The sequence below is a fragment of the Eriocheir sinensis genome, chromosome 12, assembly GCF_024679095.1.
Source record: "Eriocheir sinensis breed Jianghai 21 chromosome 12, ASM2467909v1, whole genome shotgun sequence".
Classification (NCBI taxonomy): Eukaryota; Metazoa; Arthropoda; class Malacostraca; order Decapoda; family Varunidae; genus Eriocheir; species Eriocheir sinensis.
In genome coordinates, this window is record NC_066520.1 from 18,176,200 (window position 1) to 18,195,813 (window position 19,614).

Here is a 19,614-nt window from a genome sequence, read left to right on the forward strand (position 1 = left end):
TCTGTCTGTCTATCTGTCTATGTGTGTGTGTGTGTGTGTGTGTGTGTGTGTGAGCGCAATCCAGGCCACAGCATCCCACACGTGCCCGCCGTGCCAGACAGAGAGAGCCAGGCTGGTGGTCACGGCAGCATGGAGGCAGCGCCCCGCCCCCGCCCGCCCCCGCGCACCGCATACCTTCACTTCAGCCGGGGAGGATCGTCCTTAGCCTTGTCCTCCTCCAGCAGTCAACGCCATGAGGCCCATTCCTGCCCATCCCCGTCTCCCCATCCGCCCTCCTCCATTCTTGCATTTCTCGTCCTCTGTCCTCTCCTCCCTCACTCCTATTCCTCATCTCTCTCTCTCTCTCTCTCTCTCTCTCTCTCTCTCTCTCTCTCTCTCTCTCTCTCTCTCTCTCTCTCTCTCTCTCTCTCTCTCTCTCTCTCTCTTTTACCCCCATCACATTCCTTCCCCTTTCCCCCTCCCTTCTCTCCTCGTCATCCCTGCATCCCTCTGCCCTCTTTCTCCTCCTCCTGTTCCTTTTCTCTCATCCTCATCGTCAGCGCATCTAAGTCGAGTTCTTTGTCTGTGTCCTCCTTCGGTAATCACTTCCTGCTACTATACGTGTTTTTTTTTACCTTAATTACGGAATTTTAAGGTCCCGGCAGGTGTGCGGCGCCGTGACGAAATGAGCTGCTGTAATTTACGCTTTCTCGCCAACTGCGTACGGGAAATAGCGCCCCGGAGGCCTGCACACACAAACACACACACACACATACACACACACATACAAACATATACACTCACACTAGCTTCGACTGATAGGAAGAAAAAGAAGCACAATATATTTCATCTCTAACACACAGCATGCAAGAAATCAACTCAAATCAACTCACCTTCTTTTCACCTGTCTATCCTATCCACCTGTCCAATTTATCTATCTGTCTTTTCTATCCATCTATCTATTTGGTTCTTCCTACCGTGATTGTGGCAAAAAAGTAAACACGAAAAGCAACATCAGACCGTTTACAGAAGACAGCACCGGACGAGTGATTTGTTCTTACTCTTCCACACACCCACTCTGAACACACAACAGTAGCTTAGGGAGGTGGAGGGGGCGGAGGAGCACTTTGTAGGTAATAAGATGAGAAGGTAAGGCGTGGTTGGTGGCGTGAGAAAACGGGAAGAGGAAAAGGCAAGATGAAACGACCGGAGGGACCCATTTGAGAGAGAGAGAGAGAGAGAGAGAGAGAGAGAGAGAGAGAGAGAGAGAGAGAGAGAGAGAGAGAGAGAAAGGAAATGGAGTAGTATTTTCTTTGTAGCGTTTTACTTTCGAAGAAGCAGAACGAGCCGCGTCTGTGTGTGTGTGTGTGTGTGTGTGTGTGTGTGTGTGTGTGTGTGCGTGTGCGTGGTTATACAGGACAAGCCACCGTTGACAATCTCTAACGTGCTTGAGTAAAACTGACGACAAAAAAAGAACGGCAGTGTTGCGTCATTCTTTATATCGTTCATGGAATAAGAGGAGGAGGAGGAGGAGGAGGAGGAGAAGGAGGAAGAGGAGGATAAATAATAAGGATGTATACGTGCACTGAATCTAATCTTTATTCTTTTTTTACAGAACGGATCAACACTTAACAACAACAGCAACAACAACAGCAGCCGAGCAGGTGTTAAACGTGAAACAGGTGAGATACAACCCCCTCTACCCCCACCCCGTCTCTCTCTCTCTCTCTCTCTCTCTCTCTCTCTCTCTCTCTCTCTCTCTCTCTCTCTCTCTCTCTCTCTCTCTCTCTCTCTCTCTCACATTCCTCCCGCAGCCCTTGTCACCTCTCCTTCCTCCACACATTCGTTCTCTCTCTCTCTCTCTCTCCACTCCACTGAGGCTGTAACTCCAAACTCTCTCTCACTCTCTCACTTTCTCACTCTCTCTCACTCTCTCGCACACCGGTGGTCGCGATATCAGCCAGCCAATATTGCCCGAGAGAGAGAGAGAGAGAGAGAGAGAGAGAGAGAGAGAGAGAGAGAGAGAGAGAGAGAATGTGAAGGACAGAGAGTGCAAAAGCGTGTGTCAGAAATGGGGAAAGGTGAGAGAGGTCAGAAGATTAGGAAGGAAGGAAGGAAGGAGAGTGGGAATGGAATAAGAGAAAGAAAGGAAGGAAATGAGGATGGAAGGAAGGAACTGAAGCGAAAGCAGGAAGGAAGGACATGAAACAAGGAAAGGAAGGAAAGAAGAAAAGGGAAGGAAGTGGAATGGGAGCAGGAGAGAAGGATGTGAAATTGGGAAAGAACGGATGAAAATAAAGAGATAAAAAGGATGTTATGGAGAGAAGAATGGAAGTCACGAAGGAAGCAAGGAAGGAAGGAGATAAGAATGACGAAGCAAAGAAAGACGGAAGCAAACAAGTTGAGCAAGCAGTGATAGAAGGGAAAAAGACCGGAAGGGAAGGAAGGAAGAAACGAAGGAAGGAAGGAATAGGAAACGAAAGAACGGCATAAAGAAGAAGTAAACAAACTGAAGGAACTTTAGAGAATGATAGAAAGAAGGAGGAAGGAAGAAAGGAAGAATTCAAAGAAGGAGGGAAGAACCGAAGGAAGGAAGGAAGCAGAGAAAGAAACAATGACAGAAGAAGGAACTCAAAGAAAGAAAGAAAAAAGAGAGGAAAAAAAAGAAAGGAAGAGAAAGAAAGAAAATTAAAAAAGAAAAAAAGAAAAAAATGAAGGAAGAAAGGAAGCATAGAAAGAAACGATGCAAGAATAAGGGACCTAAAGAAAGAAAGAAAAATAAATAAAAAGAAAGAATGATGTAAGGAAAAAAGAAACAAAACGAGAAGTAGAGTTAACTTATAGAATCATGTCGCCGCAAACAATGACAAAATACCTCTCATGCGCGTGACTCAGAATTGGTGGCGATTCTAAGAGAGGAAAGTATGAACTAAAGTGTTAACCATAGCAATGCCTTTTAACTTTTCCTCTTTCTCGGGAACTTACTGACTCACGCGACCTGACTCTCCCTCCCTCGGGCCTCTCTGTCATGTGGTCGAGTGGAGGAGGTGGAGAAGGATGCAGAGGAGGAAGTGGTGGTGGTGGATGTGGGTGCGTCTTGGTGGGTGGATATTGTGAAGTGGATGTGTTGTGGATAGATGGATGTTAGGTGGATGAAATAGATATGTTTTGTCGGTATGTTTTCCAATAATAATGAAAATAATAACAATAACACGAATTAGTCCTCATGAAAAGTAATATGAACAAGAAAATATGACCTTCTTGAGTGGACGTGGAATGTGGATGTAGCATGTGGGTTTTAATCGCATGTTGTAATAATAATAATGACAATGATGCTAATAAGACGAATCAGATATACTACAAAGCCAACATACCCAAAAATGAGCTTACCGAGTCTTTCTTCACGTAAAACAAGACGATCTCCTTCCACTCCTCAGGGTTTTCGGGTTCAAGGACGTGAGGTACTAAAAAAACAACATACGAAGACCCCTCACGTGTTAACTTCTGAAGCGGAGGTGGAAAGGGGTGAGGCCTCAAGGATACGGCATGCTCCGGGGCGCTCGGGGCATGAGGATGAGGAGGGGGGAAGGGTGAAGGGGGTATGGAGGGCTATGTTAGTACGATCACCGCTGCCTACCTGAATGGCATCCTCTAATGGCCGGCCGGATGTGTTACGCCCGACCTACTCCCGGCGACACCCTATTCACCTCCCTCCTCGTCCCACTCCTGTCCCTTACCAGTCCTCTCCCCCATCCCTTCCTCTCTCACTCTTGGCCTCCTCGCTCCTGTCCCTTCCTTCCCGTCCCTGTCCTATCCCTCACCTTGCCTCATCCCTTCCTCTCTCACTCTGCCCTACTCTCCTTCATCCTTCCTCTCACACTCGCTCTACTTGCTTCGTCCCTTCCTTCCCGTCCCTGTCCTATTCGTCACCTTTCCCCAAACCTTCCTCCTCCACGCTTGTTCCCCTCACCTCCCCAGTCCTTCCTGTCTCTCCACTTTGGCCCCCCTCGTCTTCCTCTCCCACTCCTCTCTTCCTTCCCCTCTCCTCTCCCTTCCCCTCCCTCCTCCTCCAAAGCGTTGAGGTGCAGCACGCATAGGAAGGACGAAGACACTGAAAGCATGCATAGGGAAGGCCGGCATTGAGTTGACACCCTCGTCAGCATAACTTAGACCGATGCTGCACATTCCTACACCCTTGCAAGACACGCAGCACCCTCCCGTGACCTTCCACCCTTCCAACCCCTTATTAGCCAGGGACACAGATCTCCGGCAACACAACACGGGGCAGGGGAGGTGGTGTTGGTGGTGGTGGGGGGGGGGGTGAGGAGAGCAGCACAAAAGCACCTCCACAAAGACGGCGCGGCTGGACACTGTCTCGCATTAATGGAGTTTGACTTGGGATCGCTGTCTGACCCGGATCTTGTTGGGTTGGCAGCGTGTCACCTACCTCTCCTTCCTTGTCCTTACGATGTGTACGGGTCGTTTTGCCTCCCTATGGTTGTTCGGTGTTGTTCTTCTCCTCCTCTTCCTCTTCATCTACTTAGCTTGTCACTTCTTCATCTACTTTTCGTGTCTCTTGTCTCTTTATCTTTCGCTGCCTCTTTATCAGGAGCTTGTTATTTCTTCTTTATCGTACCTGATGTGTTTCCTCTTCCTTTCCTGTGTTATTGTTTCACCTCTTTCTTGTTCGGTCTTTCTTGGGTTATCTTGTTTCCATCCTTCGCTTCCTCCTCCTTACTCCTCTTCACGTACGCATTTTTTCATCGCTTCTTGTTCTTCTGCTCTTCGTGTTTGTTTCTTCTTGTCTCCTCCTTCTACTCCTCTTCATCTATGGATCTTATTACCTTCTTCTACTCTTTCTGTTTCCTCTTTCCTTCCTATGCTTCTCCACCTCCTCTTCAAATCTTTTCCCTTGCATGTGATATCTTGCCATCTTTACAAATGTTCCTCCTCCTCCTTCTTCTTTTTCTCCATATTCTCCTCCTCCTCGTCAAGCTGCAGTGACGTCATGGCTCTCCACTTAGCGTACTTTCCATCCGTGTGGCGCCCAAAGCACTGGCCCTCGAGTCTCCCTGTTGGGGCCGCGTTGTCAGCAGCTGTCACAAACGTTTCCTCATCGGCGACTTCATGCGTCAGCCCATAATAGTGTGTTGAGAGACTCTTCCACGGCTCCTCCTCCTCCTCCTGACCATTCCTACCGTGTGAGCAACCTTCAATGTGTGTTTTACCGTACAAGGAGATGTGGTGGTGGTGGTTGTGTTGGAGTGACAAGGGCTGGGAGTTGTTGTTGTTGTTGTTGTCCACTCCGCCTCCTTTTCGTATGTTGACTTGTGGTTGTTGTTGTTGTTGCTGTTGTTTTTGTGGTTGTTGTTCGGCCTGTTTCTGTTTATACCTGTTTTGGGCCTCTGCGTGTGTGTGTGTGTGTGTGTGTGTGTGTGTGTGTGTGTGTTGGCGGAGGGAAAGTCAAGAAGATAACCAAGGCTGTCTTGTTTCTTATTCTCTTTCTTCTTCATCATCATCTTCTTCGTCTTCTTTTCTTCTTCTTTCATCGTCGTCTTCGTCGTCGTCGTTGTCACTTCTCATCTTCATCATCATCATCAACAGCCGCGTCTCCCCTTCAGCACACATACTTTATTAGAGGGATAAGGACGAAAGCATTAATTGATTGTTTTATTATTACACTTCAATCAGACAAAAAATAATGCAAGTTGCTCTCATATTAGAATTACTGACTCTTGATAATATTCTGGCGCACACGATAATTTGATGTTCCTTTAACGTGTTGTAATCTCGTAAGAAAGACGTTCAATCCTGCTCCTTGGATTTACAACTACGCATTTACCTAACATGGATTTCCCCTCCACGGCGCCCTCATCTTGCCTTCCCTCCTGTAGTGCCTCGTTCACCCCTCCCCGCCCCGCCTTACTCCGCCCCCCCCGCCCCGTCCATCCACTTGAGGGTGCCTGGTGTGGTGTCCGGCTATCGGCACGTGTGTGATAGTGGCCGCCTGCGTATGACGTCACCGCGGAGGGAAGATGAGGAGGCCAGGCACACACACACACACACACACACACACACACACACACACACACACACACACATCCACCCGCAGCCTCACACACACATACACACACACGCCCACCCACGCCTTCCCTTCTCACGCCATACCTTCCCAGATTCACACCCGCTACCTCATCCATCCTCACCCTTATCCACCTCCCACGCTTACACATCCACGCCTTCCTTCCACTCTCCACACCTTCCCCTATCCACCGCGCGGCATCCACACACGCCCCCGCCCGCTCACGCCCGTCCACGCCCATGCCCTGCCTCATACCTGCAACTATAGCCACGCCCGCGCATTCATTAGGGCCCACGCCACGCCACGCTGCACCTACCACCGCCGCCGCGTCACCATTTCAAGCGTACGTCCTGTGAATCATAATATTTTGGATGCAACCTGGCTAGCTCCGGTGTGTGTCTCCCCAACATGACCTTGAAGACGTACACTCCCCGGGCAGCTCTCCTCGTCGGTATTCAGCGCCCGAGGACCTGAGTTACGTAATGCGCATGTCTTGGTTAGTCCACATCGGTTTATTTACCCAGTAGATTTACACATCGTCGACTTGATATTGCGATGTAGCCTACGAGTAGTGCACCAACTCGAGGATACACTCACGTACAGTCCCCTCACCGATATGTCTTTTTATTCGCATGTTTACTTATTTCGTAGACTCACAGATCGTCGACTTGATATTGCGATGTAGTGTACCAAGTCGAGGATACACTCACGTACCCAAGAGCGTCGCCTCACTTTCACCTTGTCCTCGCGTGACCTGATGGCAGTATCCGGGCCCCGCAGCTCGGGTCGTTGCGAGGGTCCAGCCGCCGGGGCCTGACATCACCGCCGCCCCTGGCCCGCCGCCCTGCCGTATAAGGGTCGCTGGGACACGGGCGTCTTACGTGAGTCAGGGCCGAGCAAGTGTAAAGGCGGGGCAAAGGATATCCGACGGATGTTAGGTGAGAGTGTAAGGAAAGTTATATTTTAAGAAACGTGAACCTGGAAATCTAACTCAGTCCAGTATCCGGTGGTTACACGGTGCCATTACGAGTATTACCGATGCTGAGAGCCGCTTATACCACATGTTTTTATCAGTAAAGGAAGCAGCTCAAGGGCAAACAGTAAGGTAAAAGTTTGGTGTATTCGCTGTAGCTGCGCGTGGCTTCGGTGCTCATCTCCGTCGCATTGGCCCTTTGAGCAAACACTAAAAGAAACTGAAAAGACCATTGGCGCTGCTCCTGCAAATCGTGGACAGTGGGAGTGGCCGAATTAAGGGACAGAGAGGCCGATAATCTTAGACGTTTCCGGCTCTCACATCACTTATTTCCAAAGGCCAAAAAAGAGGTTCAACGTGATATCACGAGTGTTCTTTAATGTTCACGGTACAGAGGCTTTGTCAGACTACCACTAGGGTCATAAAACTACCCAGAGACATACCCACAGCACCTTCGAAAGCCTTGTTGAATCCATGTATCAAGAGTATCAAGACACCTCTCCTCCCTAAATTGACCTCCCTTTTGGCCGCTCATAACTTTTGTCTCTAGGAACAGCGATTAGCGGGCTTTTTTTTTTACGCCTTTTTTTGTTGCCCTTGAGCTGTTACTTTAGTTGTAAAAAAAAAAGTGCTTGGGAGCCGAAATGTGCAAGAATATGACCCAGAAATCTCGCCTCCTTCTGCTGTGTATGTTTGTATGACGTTATGATGCAGTGAACGACCTTGGGAGTCATTTACACTATTCGCACATCCCGGCCATTCCTTCGTAACGCCTGGCAGGACTCCACCAACTCTCACTGGATTGCAGGAGATCGACGACCGTGTTTGACGTCACTCATTGCTACAGGAGCGCGAGGGATGAAGAAGGGGTCCCTCATCCACCTCTTGGCAGACTCACCCCTACTCTGTTGCATAAAGTAGCGCGTCTTATAAGTGAATTACCAATCTGTCGACTTTCCATTTACGTGTTAGGGGAGGTGTGTTGAGGGAGAGGGAGTGAGTGTGCGTCGTGTAAAAGTTAAAGTTGGGGCATGCGTTTTATTGATGCGCGTGGCCTCAGTGCTCATCTTATCTTTTGGTGTGTTTTTTATAGTGCTACTTGAAATGGAGGTTCAAGGAGGAGTTACTGATGTTTTCTTGGCTCAGTTTACCTCTCGGGATGCGGAGTGACGGAGGGAAGGTGATGGAGGGAAGCAGGTGTTGTGTGTCTTACCTTCCCTCCCTCGCCCCTCCCTCCACGACGCCTCGGAGCCTCAACAAACACCTCCGCGGGTTGCCTCCTCTGCACCTGCCCGCGCATCATCCTCTCCCACCTGCGGCTTCTTCGTGACTCGCGTCTTTTACCTTAAGTTACGTAAAGCGCCGCGTCCATTAGTCCAAGGCTCTGAAGATGTTGAGGGACATACTCTTAACATTTCGGCGTCTAAGCACACTGATTTGACACGGTGTTCGTAGGAGTTTGGGGCACTTCCAGGTTTTTTTTTATAATCCTGGTGGGAGTTTGACCCTTCTTCTGCACCAAGATTTTACAAACACACTCATTAGAACCCGACTGATCTTCTTTTTGGCCTTTGGAAATAGCGGAAGCGTGCGAGACTAACAACCAATAAGTTCAGTTATATTCCTCTATCGGAGTCTATCCCTTCAGGCCACTCGGAGCTATAACGATGCCCCCAACTTTACTATACTTTGCATGCAGACCGTTGACAGCAGACGAGGTAAAGGAACAGACCATTTAGGAAACGTACACCGGGATCCACTTAATGAAACCAGTGCAACCAGTTCAAGGGTGTCAAATTGATAAAAACGCCTTCAGTCTCGTTTTCTCTTGACTATTTTCTGGAAGGACACACACACACACACACACACACACACACACACACACACACACACACACACACACACACACACACACACACACACAGACGTAGCTCGCTTCCTCCCTTCTCTCTGCACCCCCCGCTGTGGACGAGGCTGTTGAACTGATTAATGGGAAGATTCTGGCACTGATGACTGGTGGGGGGCGATGGTGGTGATAGTGGTGGTTGTGTTGATGGTAGTGGCGTCGACTTAGCAACAGGGCGTGAGAGTTGAAGGCTGGAGAGGAACGAACCAACAAGCCAACAAGCCGACAAGACAAGCCACCGACCACCACTTGTGCGCGTCAAGGACCGAAGACGAGCTCGTGGTGAGAGGTTTCTTTATCTCTTTTTTCCTTCCTCGTCGCCGCGTGAAGAGGACGTCCTACGGGGCACCCAAACACAACCTTCCCTCGAGTGTTTCCCGCCGTCCTGGTCGATGTGAGGGAACTGTTGTCTCTGTCATTCTCCTTTTCGTGTGTGTGGAAGGGAAAGATGTCTATTTGGGGCATGGTTGTGAGAGAGAGAGAGAGAGAGAGAGAGAGAGAGAGAGAGAGAGAGAGAGAGAGAGAGAGAGAGAGAGATGGGGGAAGAGGAAAGATTGGACGGATGCTGCGAGGAGAGGAGAGAGAGGTGGGGGAAGAGGAAAAAGTGGACGAATGCTGTGAGATAAAGGAAGAGGAAAGAGAGAGACAGATGGGAGGAGGAGAAAAGGAACCCAAAAATAGAAGAATAACTGGTGGTAAGAGAAAAAAAAAAACTGCCACATCTGATCGACTTTCCACTCATCGTCTACTTATTTCACTTTCTCTGTTAGACTTAGAAGTGAGCATCAAAAACTAACAGAAAACAAGCCATTCAGTACCAAAAGATGTCCATGTATGCCGTATGGGGAGGCTTTCAACATGAGTAGGGGCAGGAGAGGGATGGGTAAGAAGGGAAGGGGCATGGGAAGGGGTCTGTCATTTCGCCCACCTGTCGCCTCCACTCACGGGCGTTTCCGAGCAAGCCTCTTCAGGGGGCCCGCCGTTCACCCGACAGCTCGCCTTGCCCCCGTACATCACCCAGTGGCAGTGTGAGTTTGTTCCTTCGTGTTCTCATGGGGAAAGAGGTGATGCAGTGTGAGTTCTCCCCGTATGTTACAGCTGCTACTAAACCCCCTGCTTCTAAAGGGCGGAAGGGAAAGTTCAGAGGCCTGGTCACTGGTCAGGTCAAGTCAGGTCCCTTTACCCCAAAATATCGGAAGCTTGAAGAGAGCGAGGGCGGTACTCTTCGACGCTTCCGCCTCTCACATCAACTGATTCCAAAGGCCAAAAAGGAGATCAATTCCGTTTTAATGAGTGTTTCTGTAGGTTCATGGTACAGAGGAATGATGAAACTACTAGAGGGGTCATAAAACTACCGATGTAAATGCCCCCAACTCCTACGAAAGCCTTGCCAAATATGTGTGCTTGGGCTCGGATCCGAAATGTTTAAAAATATGACCCTGAGACCTTACCCGAGACCTTGCCCAAGACCTTTTCGCACTTCCCTCCACACCTGCTTCCGCTCATCCGGTTTTCCTGTCTCTCCCTTCCCTTCTGAGTAGCAGCGCACCGCACCCACACCCACGCTGCCAGATTATCGTACTCAGAGCTTCGTATTTACCGGTTTCTGACTCATAACTATCCCCAAAAATCACCAATAATTAACCATTTTAACGATGAATATATATGAAATCAGTTATTGGGGTCGAGGAGGTAGTTTTTGGGTCGGAAATCGGGAAACATAGGAGGCTGAGTACGACAATCTGGCAACGTTGACCTACACCCACTCTCCCTTTTTGTGGGTCCTGAGCGTCGGCGCGGCCCACAGCCCATGCAGGAGCCAGTTGGTCGTAAATGGGTATAAGGAGAAATCTGGGGAAAGTTTAACTCGGAATGTCACACTCACTTCTGCATCCCTGGACGAACCTGCAGGAGGCTGATTATAGCTCACGCCAGTTTTAATTTACAGTACTGTGGGTGATTTGTGTTATCTGATCCGTTTTTCAAGATGCAGTTAGTTGGTTTTGTTGTTGGTTTTATATAACTTTTTACGACTCCGTTTGTAAGATCTCGACTTGACTCTGCAAATCCAACACTTCTAATTACGTCTCAAAAGTGGAATTAAAAAGCCAGACTACCTACCTAAGTGATTATAAATACTAATACGACGTTTAACTGGGAACTTGGAATGTCTTGGTCAGTTATATATCACTTGGACGAAGGATTTGTTGTCAGAACCGATCATACTCCTCCCGAAATTGACCTCTCTTTTTGGCCACTCCTTCGACCTCTATTCAGGATCAGTAAGTAGCGGGCTTTTTTTAATATTTTTCTTTACGCCCTTGAACTGTCTCCTTAGCTGTAAAAAAAAATATATATATATATATATATATATATATATATATATATATATATATATATATATATATATATATATATATATATATACTCGTAATGCATCGGAATTGCCTTTGCTACGGTTCATAACTCGGTGTCGTTGATTACCATGTTTAAGAATACGGGTCTTGAGTAGCTAAGGGCGAGGTGCATGACATGAACTTGACTTCCCCGCTCCCTCTTTCCCTCCTTTTATGGACTCGTAGAAACAAATGACACTCTAACGCTGCGGTTCATAACTTAATTCAGTGTCGTTGATTAGTAAGTTTAAGAACACTGGCTTTTTAAAGGTGAAGTGCATGGCTTGAACTTGACTTCCCCGCTCCCTCTTTCCCTCCATTTAAGGAGAAGCGGAGGGAGGGACGAGGAGGCGCGAGGAGAGATTATGATCAGCGGGGCCGCGGGGAAGGGAGTCGCCTCGCCGGGCCGTAAAAGTGATAGCAAGAGAGAATGTTTTGTTTCATGAATATGCTGGTGTTCTCTCTCTCTCTCTCTCTCTCTCTCTCTCTCTCTCTCTCTCTCTCTCTCTCTCTCTCACGCACGCACACTTTTACAAACACACGCACAGAGGAAGCGCCACCACTACCTGTCTGATACGGGTATTCCTTGACATACAACACCTTCCTTGTTCTTAAGGTGAAGGGCGGACATCCCCTTCTTGATCGAGTTACTATATACTCTACCTGGTCTGCAAATCCATATCGTATTATGTTTATAAGTTTTTTTTTTTTTTTTAAGTTTATATCTATCTACCCATTCGCCTGAGTATTTGTATTAGTCTATCTACGTATCTTTTCTTTCTATGTTTACCTATTTCTTGTAGTAGTTCATGCAAGACCTTGGGCACACGCATTATTTATTATTATATTTATCACTTTTCCTTGTTTATATGTCAAAACATCCCCTTCTCCATCTATATCAATCTCTCTACGTATATATCTTTTCTGTCTATGTTTACTTATTTCTCTCTTCACTCCTGCATCTCTATCATTTTCTGTTGGCTCATTCATCTCTATCTCCTTTTTTGTGTCTCAGTTTCCGGGTCTCGTCGGCTGCTGGGCGGGGTGGCATCATTCAAGGAAGGTAATGAATGAATGAATGGCCTTCCAGGTAGCCAGAGAAAAGCGGCCACGTGCGAGTGTACTCCTTGCTAATCTTCTCAGTTCTCTCCCTCTAGTTGCTTTCCCTCCTCTTCCTCAGGTTCCTCCTCTCCCTCCTTTCCCCCCAGTTTCTCCTCCTCCGCTTCCTCATGAGTCATCTCCCTTCTCTTCCTCATTTCCCTCCTGTTACTCCTCTTCCTCATTTGAATCATCTTCCTCTTCCTTCTCTCTCTCCTGTTTTTCCTCTCCTGCCTGTTTATCATCTCTCCCTTCTCTTCCTCACCTCCTTTATCTTCTTCCTCTTCCTTTCCCCCCTCCTCTTTTCCCTTCTCTTCCTCTCCCTCCTGTTTCCTATACTGACGTCATTCCCACCAGCGAGATATATCCGTCATTGTTTACTTCCGTTTTCCGTTTTGACGTTTCTAGTTCAGCGGTATTCCCGGGAAGGTTCAGTTTTAGCACCTCTGTACTACTCCCATTGCCAGCTCAGGTATTGATGATGATGATGATGATGGAGGTGTATGTGTATGTATGAATCATTAGAACTGCCGTGTGGAGTGTTTATTCTTCTAGGAAATGACGATCGATCTCCTTTTAGTATGCTTTCCCGGTGAATGTTTGCTAAGATCCCTAATGAAGCTTCTCTGCTGTATGAATCACTTAAGTTGTCGTGTGGTTGGTTAGGTTTCGAGGAAGTGAGATAATCGCCTCTGATGCAGCTTTCCCCGTGTGTTTACGTTAAGGTCGTCATTGGGTTTTACTGCATTAGTGGAGGCAGAATAGATTAACAGGTAGAGAGAGTAAGATTGTCATTTGTTTCTGCGAGGCGAGTTGTCAGAATATGTGGGTGAAGGGTGGAAGAAGGTTAGCCAAGATCGTCATTGGGTTTTACTGCATTAGTGGAGGCAGAATAGATTAACAGGTAAAGAGAGTAAGATTGTCATTTGTTTCTGCGAGGCGAGTTGTCAGAATATGTGGGTGAGGGGTGGAAGAGGTTTAGCTGAGACCGTCACATGAGTTCACCGAGAAAGGAAAGCCAAAACAGATGGAAATAGAAGAATAATCAAGGTTGTTATAAGAAAGTAAGATTGTCATTTGTTTGTACGAGGCGAGATGGCAGAATGTGAAGGTGGGGTGTGTTAAAAAGTTTAGCTGAGACCGTCACATGAGTTCACCGAGAAAGGAAAGCCAAAATAGATAGAAATAGAAGAATAATCAAGGTTGTCAAAAGAAAATAAAAGTGTCATTGTGGCAGAATATGTGGGTGAGGCGCGGAAAAAGTTTAGCCAACACCCTCATATGAGTTTACCGAGAAGCTGAGTTAGAGTAAATGATCGGACCTAAAAGAAGTATAGTCAAGGTTGTTATGAGTACAGATAGTTAGACTGTCATTTGTTTCTACGAGGTAGTGTAAGAAGTTTAGCAGAGATCGCCATATGATTTTACCGAGGAAGGAATGTCAGAAATAAAGAGTTAGACCAGAAATAAGTATAATCAAGGTTGTTATACGTCAAGAAAATTAGACTGTCATTTGTTTTCTACGAGGCGAGTTGTCAGAATGTGTAGGTGAACAGTGTAACAAGTGTGTGATTTCACTGAGAAAGTCGAGGCAGAATACTAAATGACAAGCCCAAATAAAAGAATAGTCAAGGTTTTTATACGTCAAGAAAATCAGACTGTCATTTGTTTCTACGAGGCGAGTTGTCAGAATGCGTAAGCAGTGTCAGCCAAAAGCCTCATATAGATTTACTGAGGAAGCAGAGACAGTTAATGATTAGACCAAATACAAGAATATAGTCAAGGTTGTCGTAAGTCTGTTTTTTACGTGTGGGGAAGTTGAGTCAGAATTAATGGACGTCGAGTAGAGTGTAAAGGTTTTGTATATTCATTCTCTGCGGCAGGGGAATGACGTCCCAGTCTCGTTAGCGTTCTGCCTCCTGCGTTCTGATGTCCGTCCCACCATTTACCGTGGCACTGCGACGCAACACAAACCATGCACGTGCGGCAGGAGCGTGGGAGAAGAGGCTGAGGAGGAGGAGGAGGAGAGGAGAGGAAAGGAGAAGGACTGACTCATAGGCGACGTGATTTGATTGTAGCGTCGTAGCCCCGCCTTCCCTGAGCCTACCTGGGGGCCGCGCTACACTACTCACTTGCTATGTTTGTGCCCTGACTCACGACGCTCTCTCTTTCTCCCGCAGGTCCTCGTTGGCTTCATCGGTGACGTAAGGGTTCCCACGGCTCGCCCATTGGAGCGTGGAAGTGTGACATCAGGCTCCGCGTTTGGCATTGGCTCCGTGGAAGTGACGAGGTGCCTCCGCCGTGGAAAGCTGGCTAACCGCGCTTCCTCATTGGCTGCAGATCCGTGACGTCACTCAGGGTAGCTGTGGCGGGGTTTTAACTTGACTTTCATTGATAGCGCGGCGGCCGTAGCACAAACATCTCTGTTGGAGCAGCGCGCGGTGGTGCTATACATCGGCTCACTATCCCACGCAGCAACACAACTTTACCTTCAACACCCTTACCTTCGAATACCCTTGAGGAACAGAGTGAAGTGCAGCCGAGTAGTGAAGTGCGGCGTGCTGATTGTCATTATCCCGTGCTGAAAGATAAGTGACAAGTGAGAAAAGAAAAGTAGCGAGAGAAACAGTGTGCGATTGTGATTAACCTTACCTCGGGATGACATTGAGTCGCACGCGGCGGCTCACGTATCGAGTGTGAAGGGAAGGAGCGTGGAGGTACATGAGGAGTAGGATGTGCCAGGGGACTCTTGAATGCGGCGGCGAGTGTGGCAACGGCAACAACAACAACACCAGCAACAACAACAACAATAACAGCAGCAGCAGCAGGAGCACCAAGACCCTCAGCACGTACTCGGGCAGCGTCCAGCCCTCGAGGAACAGCATGACGATGGGCGGCGTGCGGGGCGGCTCCACACTGAACGAGGTGGGCGTGGCGAGACACATCCCGCACTACGCCTCCACGCCACACCTCTTCGTCTACCAGGCTGCCGAGGACGAGGACGAGGTGGACAACAACGAGTCGAAGGAGATCAAGGAGCCCATCTACTCCTCCGCCATTGATATCCGCAAAGTGGCGGCCCACAAGGAGGTAAGACGCTCATTCTCATAACGTTAAGGAGCAGAAACGTAATTTTTCCTTTAGTAGTTTGCACTTGTGTCGTCTCGCATGTAGGAACGAACCTTTAACCCTTAACGAACCCATCATAGCTTCATCATGGTCACATAAGAAGCATACAGATATGAGCTACGTATGCTAAGTACAGACTTGTCATATTTGTCAGGTGAAGTGTATGAGTGAGAGATCAAGTTGAGCGGAGTGACAGTTTTGCGATGTGTCACTCAGCACACTCAGCGCTGTCAGGTGTGCGAAAGTGTGAGCGATGAGTGGCGCTGAGCCGTCCCCTGTCCCCCCATTTCCGGTGTTGACTTGTCCGTGTGTTGCAGGTGGAGGCGGTGCGGCGCATCAACGAGAAGTACGACTCTCTGCGCGCGCTGACCGACCGGCTGGACGAGACCGAGGACCCACTGGCCGTGACGGAGGAGGACGTGTCGCGCATTGAGACCTTCTTCCGAGGCCACAAGACGCAGCTGTGGGTATGCCGCACGATGGCCAACCTGTACAGCGAGGGCGGCGTGGGCTCGACCCATGGCACCTGGGAACTCAAGTACACAGGCGTGCCCATCCTGCTGCTGGACCTGGGAGACACTCGATCTCGGGATAAGCGGCGGCTGCAGCTCATCCTCGCTGAGAAGGGGACAGGCTTTGCCCTCTGGCGGGACGTGGTGGACAACCTTACGTCTTACCGCGCCCAGGAGCCACAGTTCCACACGCTCTACCTGTCCTCCGACCACCGCCGCCGCATGGGCTTCTCCTTCAACGAGGGTCGCGCCGCCTGCGAGTTTCTGAGCCACATTGAACGACTCACAGCCGATCCCGCCAACATCTCTCTCTCCGGCCCCAGCAAGAAGAAGAACAAGATCAAGGAGAAGATCATAAAGTACAAAGCACCAAAGAAGACGGACATTTCCTCCCCCTGCAACTTCCAGCACGTGACCACCGTGGATGCGTGCGACAAGTCGCGGTTCTTCTCCCTGCAGGCGTTCTCAAAGATGAAGAACGCGCCGCCCCTTCAGCCGCACACGGTGGTGGAGCGCCCTGCCATCATTGCTTCGGACACCAAGCAGTAGCGGAGACCAGAGCCCTGCGATGCATATTTCAGTGAGTCCGGAGAAAGGGTGTACATATGAACCCCGCGTAGAGTGACAGTTCAGGCGTGTCGGCCAGTGCTCACGGCCCCGCCTGCGATCCCAGTGCCAATGCGTAGTTTGACCTATGATCCGAGCATGATAAAGACGACTGTTAATCAGGGCTGTCGATAATTAAAGACGAGTGTTGGGAGGCTGCCGCTGTGAAATGCGTGTTTTTTTTTTCTTTTTCTGCAGTGTGACAGTGAATTAATGTGTTCAAAAATGCAGTGCAAGACAGTGGCTCGTCACTTTGGTTATATGTGGCAGTGACCGTCAGTGCCCTGCAGCGGCAGCTAAGAAATGTTGATGAGGAGCACGCTGTGTTGGAGGATCACAGACTCTCCACTCCTCCTTTCCGGCAGCATTCGGATAACTCATCAGTGATAAGGGATGTCAAAGAAAGTGTTACAGAGTCTTTGTAAATGTGTTGGACACGTTCCTGCAGCGATCGTGTTGCGAAACAATACTCCCGCGTGGACCCGTGGACTGCACACCGCTGCTGGAAGGGTGACAAATTTCTGCCCTGGCGTGGACCCGCCAGACACATGACATTTGATGTGCTACCACTAGCTGTTGTAGCTTGTGTAGGTTTACTGATAATCAATATTTAGATAATAAATCGACCGTATAGATGCAACAAAAGACCAATCATGTATACATAATGAAAGGGGTCGTTGGTGATTTTTGCCATAGGAAAAATTATGATAGGAAGCTCTTAACAGAAAAGGAAATCAATTAACTTATAAGTAGCATAGAGTTGCTCTAAACATCACCACTTATACAGTACCGCGCATGTACTGACATACAGTGAATTATCAGCAAGTTAGTGTGGTCTACTCGTATATACCTGGGCATCTAATGCAATAAGTAAGCTCTTATTTATCATAACCCCAAAGCGATCAAGTCAGCCGATCAAGGTTGATCTCCATCCCAGGCCTCGCGATGGAGTGAGTCTGTGCATGGAAGTAAGTGTCCTGAGTCTGTCTGTGCTGCCAGCCTCCTCGTGCCCTACCCGCGTCGGTGTGTAGGGCCGCGGGACGGAGTGACCAGCCCCAGCAGCTGCTACGTGCACCCGAGTAGCCAGCCATTAAGACTCATTGATTAGGAGGACAAGGGAGTCAGTGCATGTGAACATCCTCTGCTGATCCACACACTCCCCGCGCCTTGTTACCACGCTTGAAAACATGTGTCTGTAGCTTTTTCGAACACCACAAGGTCCAATTGATCGTGTGCCAAGGTGTTCAGGCTCTCTGGGTCAAGGGAGTTATAGGCACGTGGTCACATGGTTCCCTGAGACCGCGTGTGGGGTGAGGGACGGTCAGGCTGGCGGCACAGGTCCAGGGGTCAAGGTCACGCAAGGGCCACCACCATTGATCGTGTTGCTTGGGAAGTGGACTCCTCTAAAGCAAAGTGCATCTATGTAGGTTATACTCGTACTAGTGGGCTTCATTGTTATCCGATAGTGATCCTGTGATGTTCATCCACTCTGTCATTGTATCATCCATAGCGTCATCATCTTGTCTGTCACGTCACGCATGATTTCACTTAACATATAAACCTGACTTTGAGAATCATTACTGTTTTGCAAAAACCTGAAAATATAATAACCGTAAAAGGTGAATTATGAAGAGTTGAATATAAACGAATTCTATATATGTTAAGGTGGCGGCAGTAATGGTGCGTCAGTTAAGCAGCATTCACCTGAGGAAGGAAGGACCGGTGGGCGCAGGTGTCGGGGGATGACAAGTGTTCACCTCACCCTTCCCTGCCCCGCCTCCGTGTCAGGGAAATCCTTGTTATCACGGCTAGCGAGGGTGTGACCTTGGGCGTGGCTGTCAACGTGGCACTTAAAAATGTCACTGTTGTCTGGAGGATCAAACTCAACAATTAAAAAGAGTAGCAGTGACTTGTGACCTTATCTTTGTCTCCAGTTTGCTAATAAGGATCAAACAGAGATATAACGATGCGCCCACCAGAGTGACGTTGACATAAAGCCTCCAAGCGTCTGTCCTTACCGTAATTACTCTTCCTTCCGTCAGTCTGTAATCATGTGGCAATCCCCTGCTCCCACATTCTCACCTGTAATGTTTCCGTGTTTCCTGTCTAAGACCTGTTCACGTAAACCCCCAGCCGTAGTGACGACAGCGTTCAGATAGCCATAAGCTCATGTTCTTAAACGTACCTGCGCCTCAGTTCTCCCATTTGAAAAGCCCCTCGTGGAAGTTGCTGGGATTTTCATGGCCTGGTTTGTGCTCCCAGTAATAGGTTAACACGACCTCTACACCATGAACGGGGAATATCATCCATGAAAACCCGGTTAATCTTCTCTATGGCCTTGGGTAACAGTCGAAATGGAAGCCCAATACGTTTAAAAATATGAACCTTATCTTTTAGCCATCGTGTCCTAGCGTTTCAGGATCACCGAGAAATACTGGAGACTTCTTTCTATCCTGCAGACAACGAGTAAATGAATCCAATATGTTTTTCTGGGGTAGTATATTATGTTTTGTACCTGACAGCAGAGCCTCCGTGCGTGTTGTGTGTGTGCGTGTGTGCGTGTAACATTCCTCATCTTTTTATTGCATCTTCGAATATGTTTATACAGGTATTAAAAATTCCTTTGCAGCTTTTTATATTATTCTAGCTGTGTATGGTGCAATATATACAAGGGATAAAGCTACCATACATGTGTGTACAGTGTAAATAAAGATACGAATAAAGTCCGGTATTTGATTAGTCCAGTAGGGGTCGTCAACACAAAGGGCTCAATACGTATCCTTGGTCAGCACTGAGGAGGACGGACGACCCACTAGCAAGCACCTGGGACCTGCACCGCGCTGCCCTCACCCTCACGAGTCTCCTTGAGGGCAAACATGAGGAGTCCTTAACACAAGAGTCGCTGGCCAACATTACTCCAACCAGTTCGTTCC

General features: G+C 48.4%; 1 protein-coding gene across 1 annotated transcript; it reads left to right on the plus strand.

The window, feature by feature from the left end:
* The first annotated feature begins 1,594 nt into the window (after positions 1-1,594).
* Positions 1,595-19,404, plus strand: LOC126997529 (uncharacterized). The gene is made up of 3 exons (XM_050858673.1): positions 1,595-1,661; positions 14,615-15,524; positions 15,881-19,404. The coding sequence occupies exons 2-3, from the start codon at positions 15,156-15,158 to the stop codon at positions 16,622-16,624; spliced, it is 1,113 nt and encodes a 370-aa protein (XP_050714630.1). The 5' UTR covers positions 1,595-1,661; positions 14,615-15,155; the 3' UTR covers positions 16,625-19,404.
* The last annotated feature ends 210 nt before the right edge of the window (positions 19,405-19,614 follow it).

Excerpts from the sequence above, each read along its gene's own strand:
- LOC126997529 (XM_050858673.1), top strand. The coding sequence starts at position 15,156 with ATGAGGAGTAGGATGTGCCAGGGGACTCTTGAATGCGGCGGCGAGTGT. Across the intron at positions 15,525-15,880 it reads AAGTGGCGGCCCACAAGGAG|GTGGAGGCGGTGCGGCGCAT; the intron begins GTAAGACGCTCA and ends CGTGTGTTGCAG.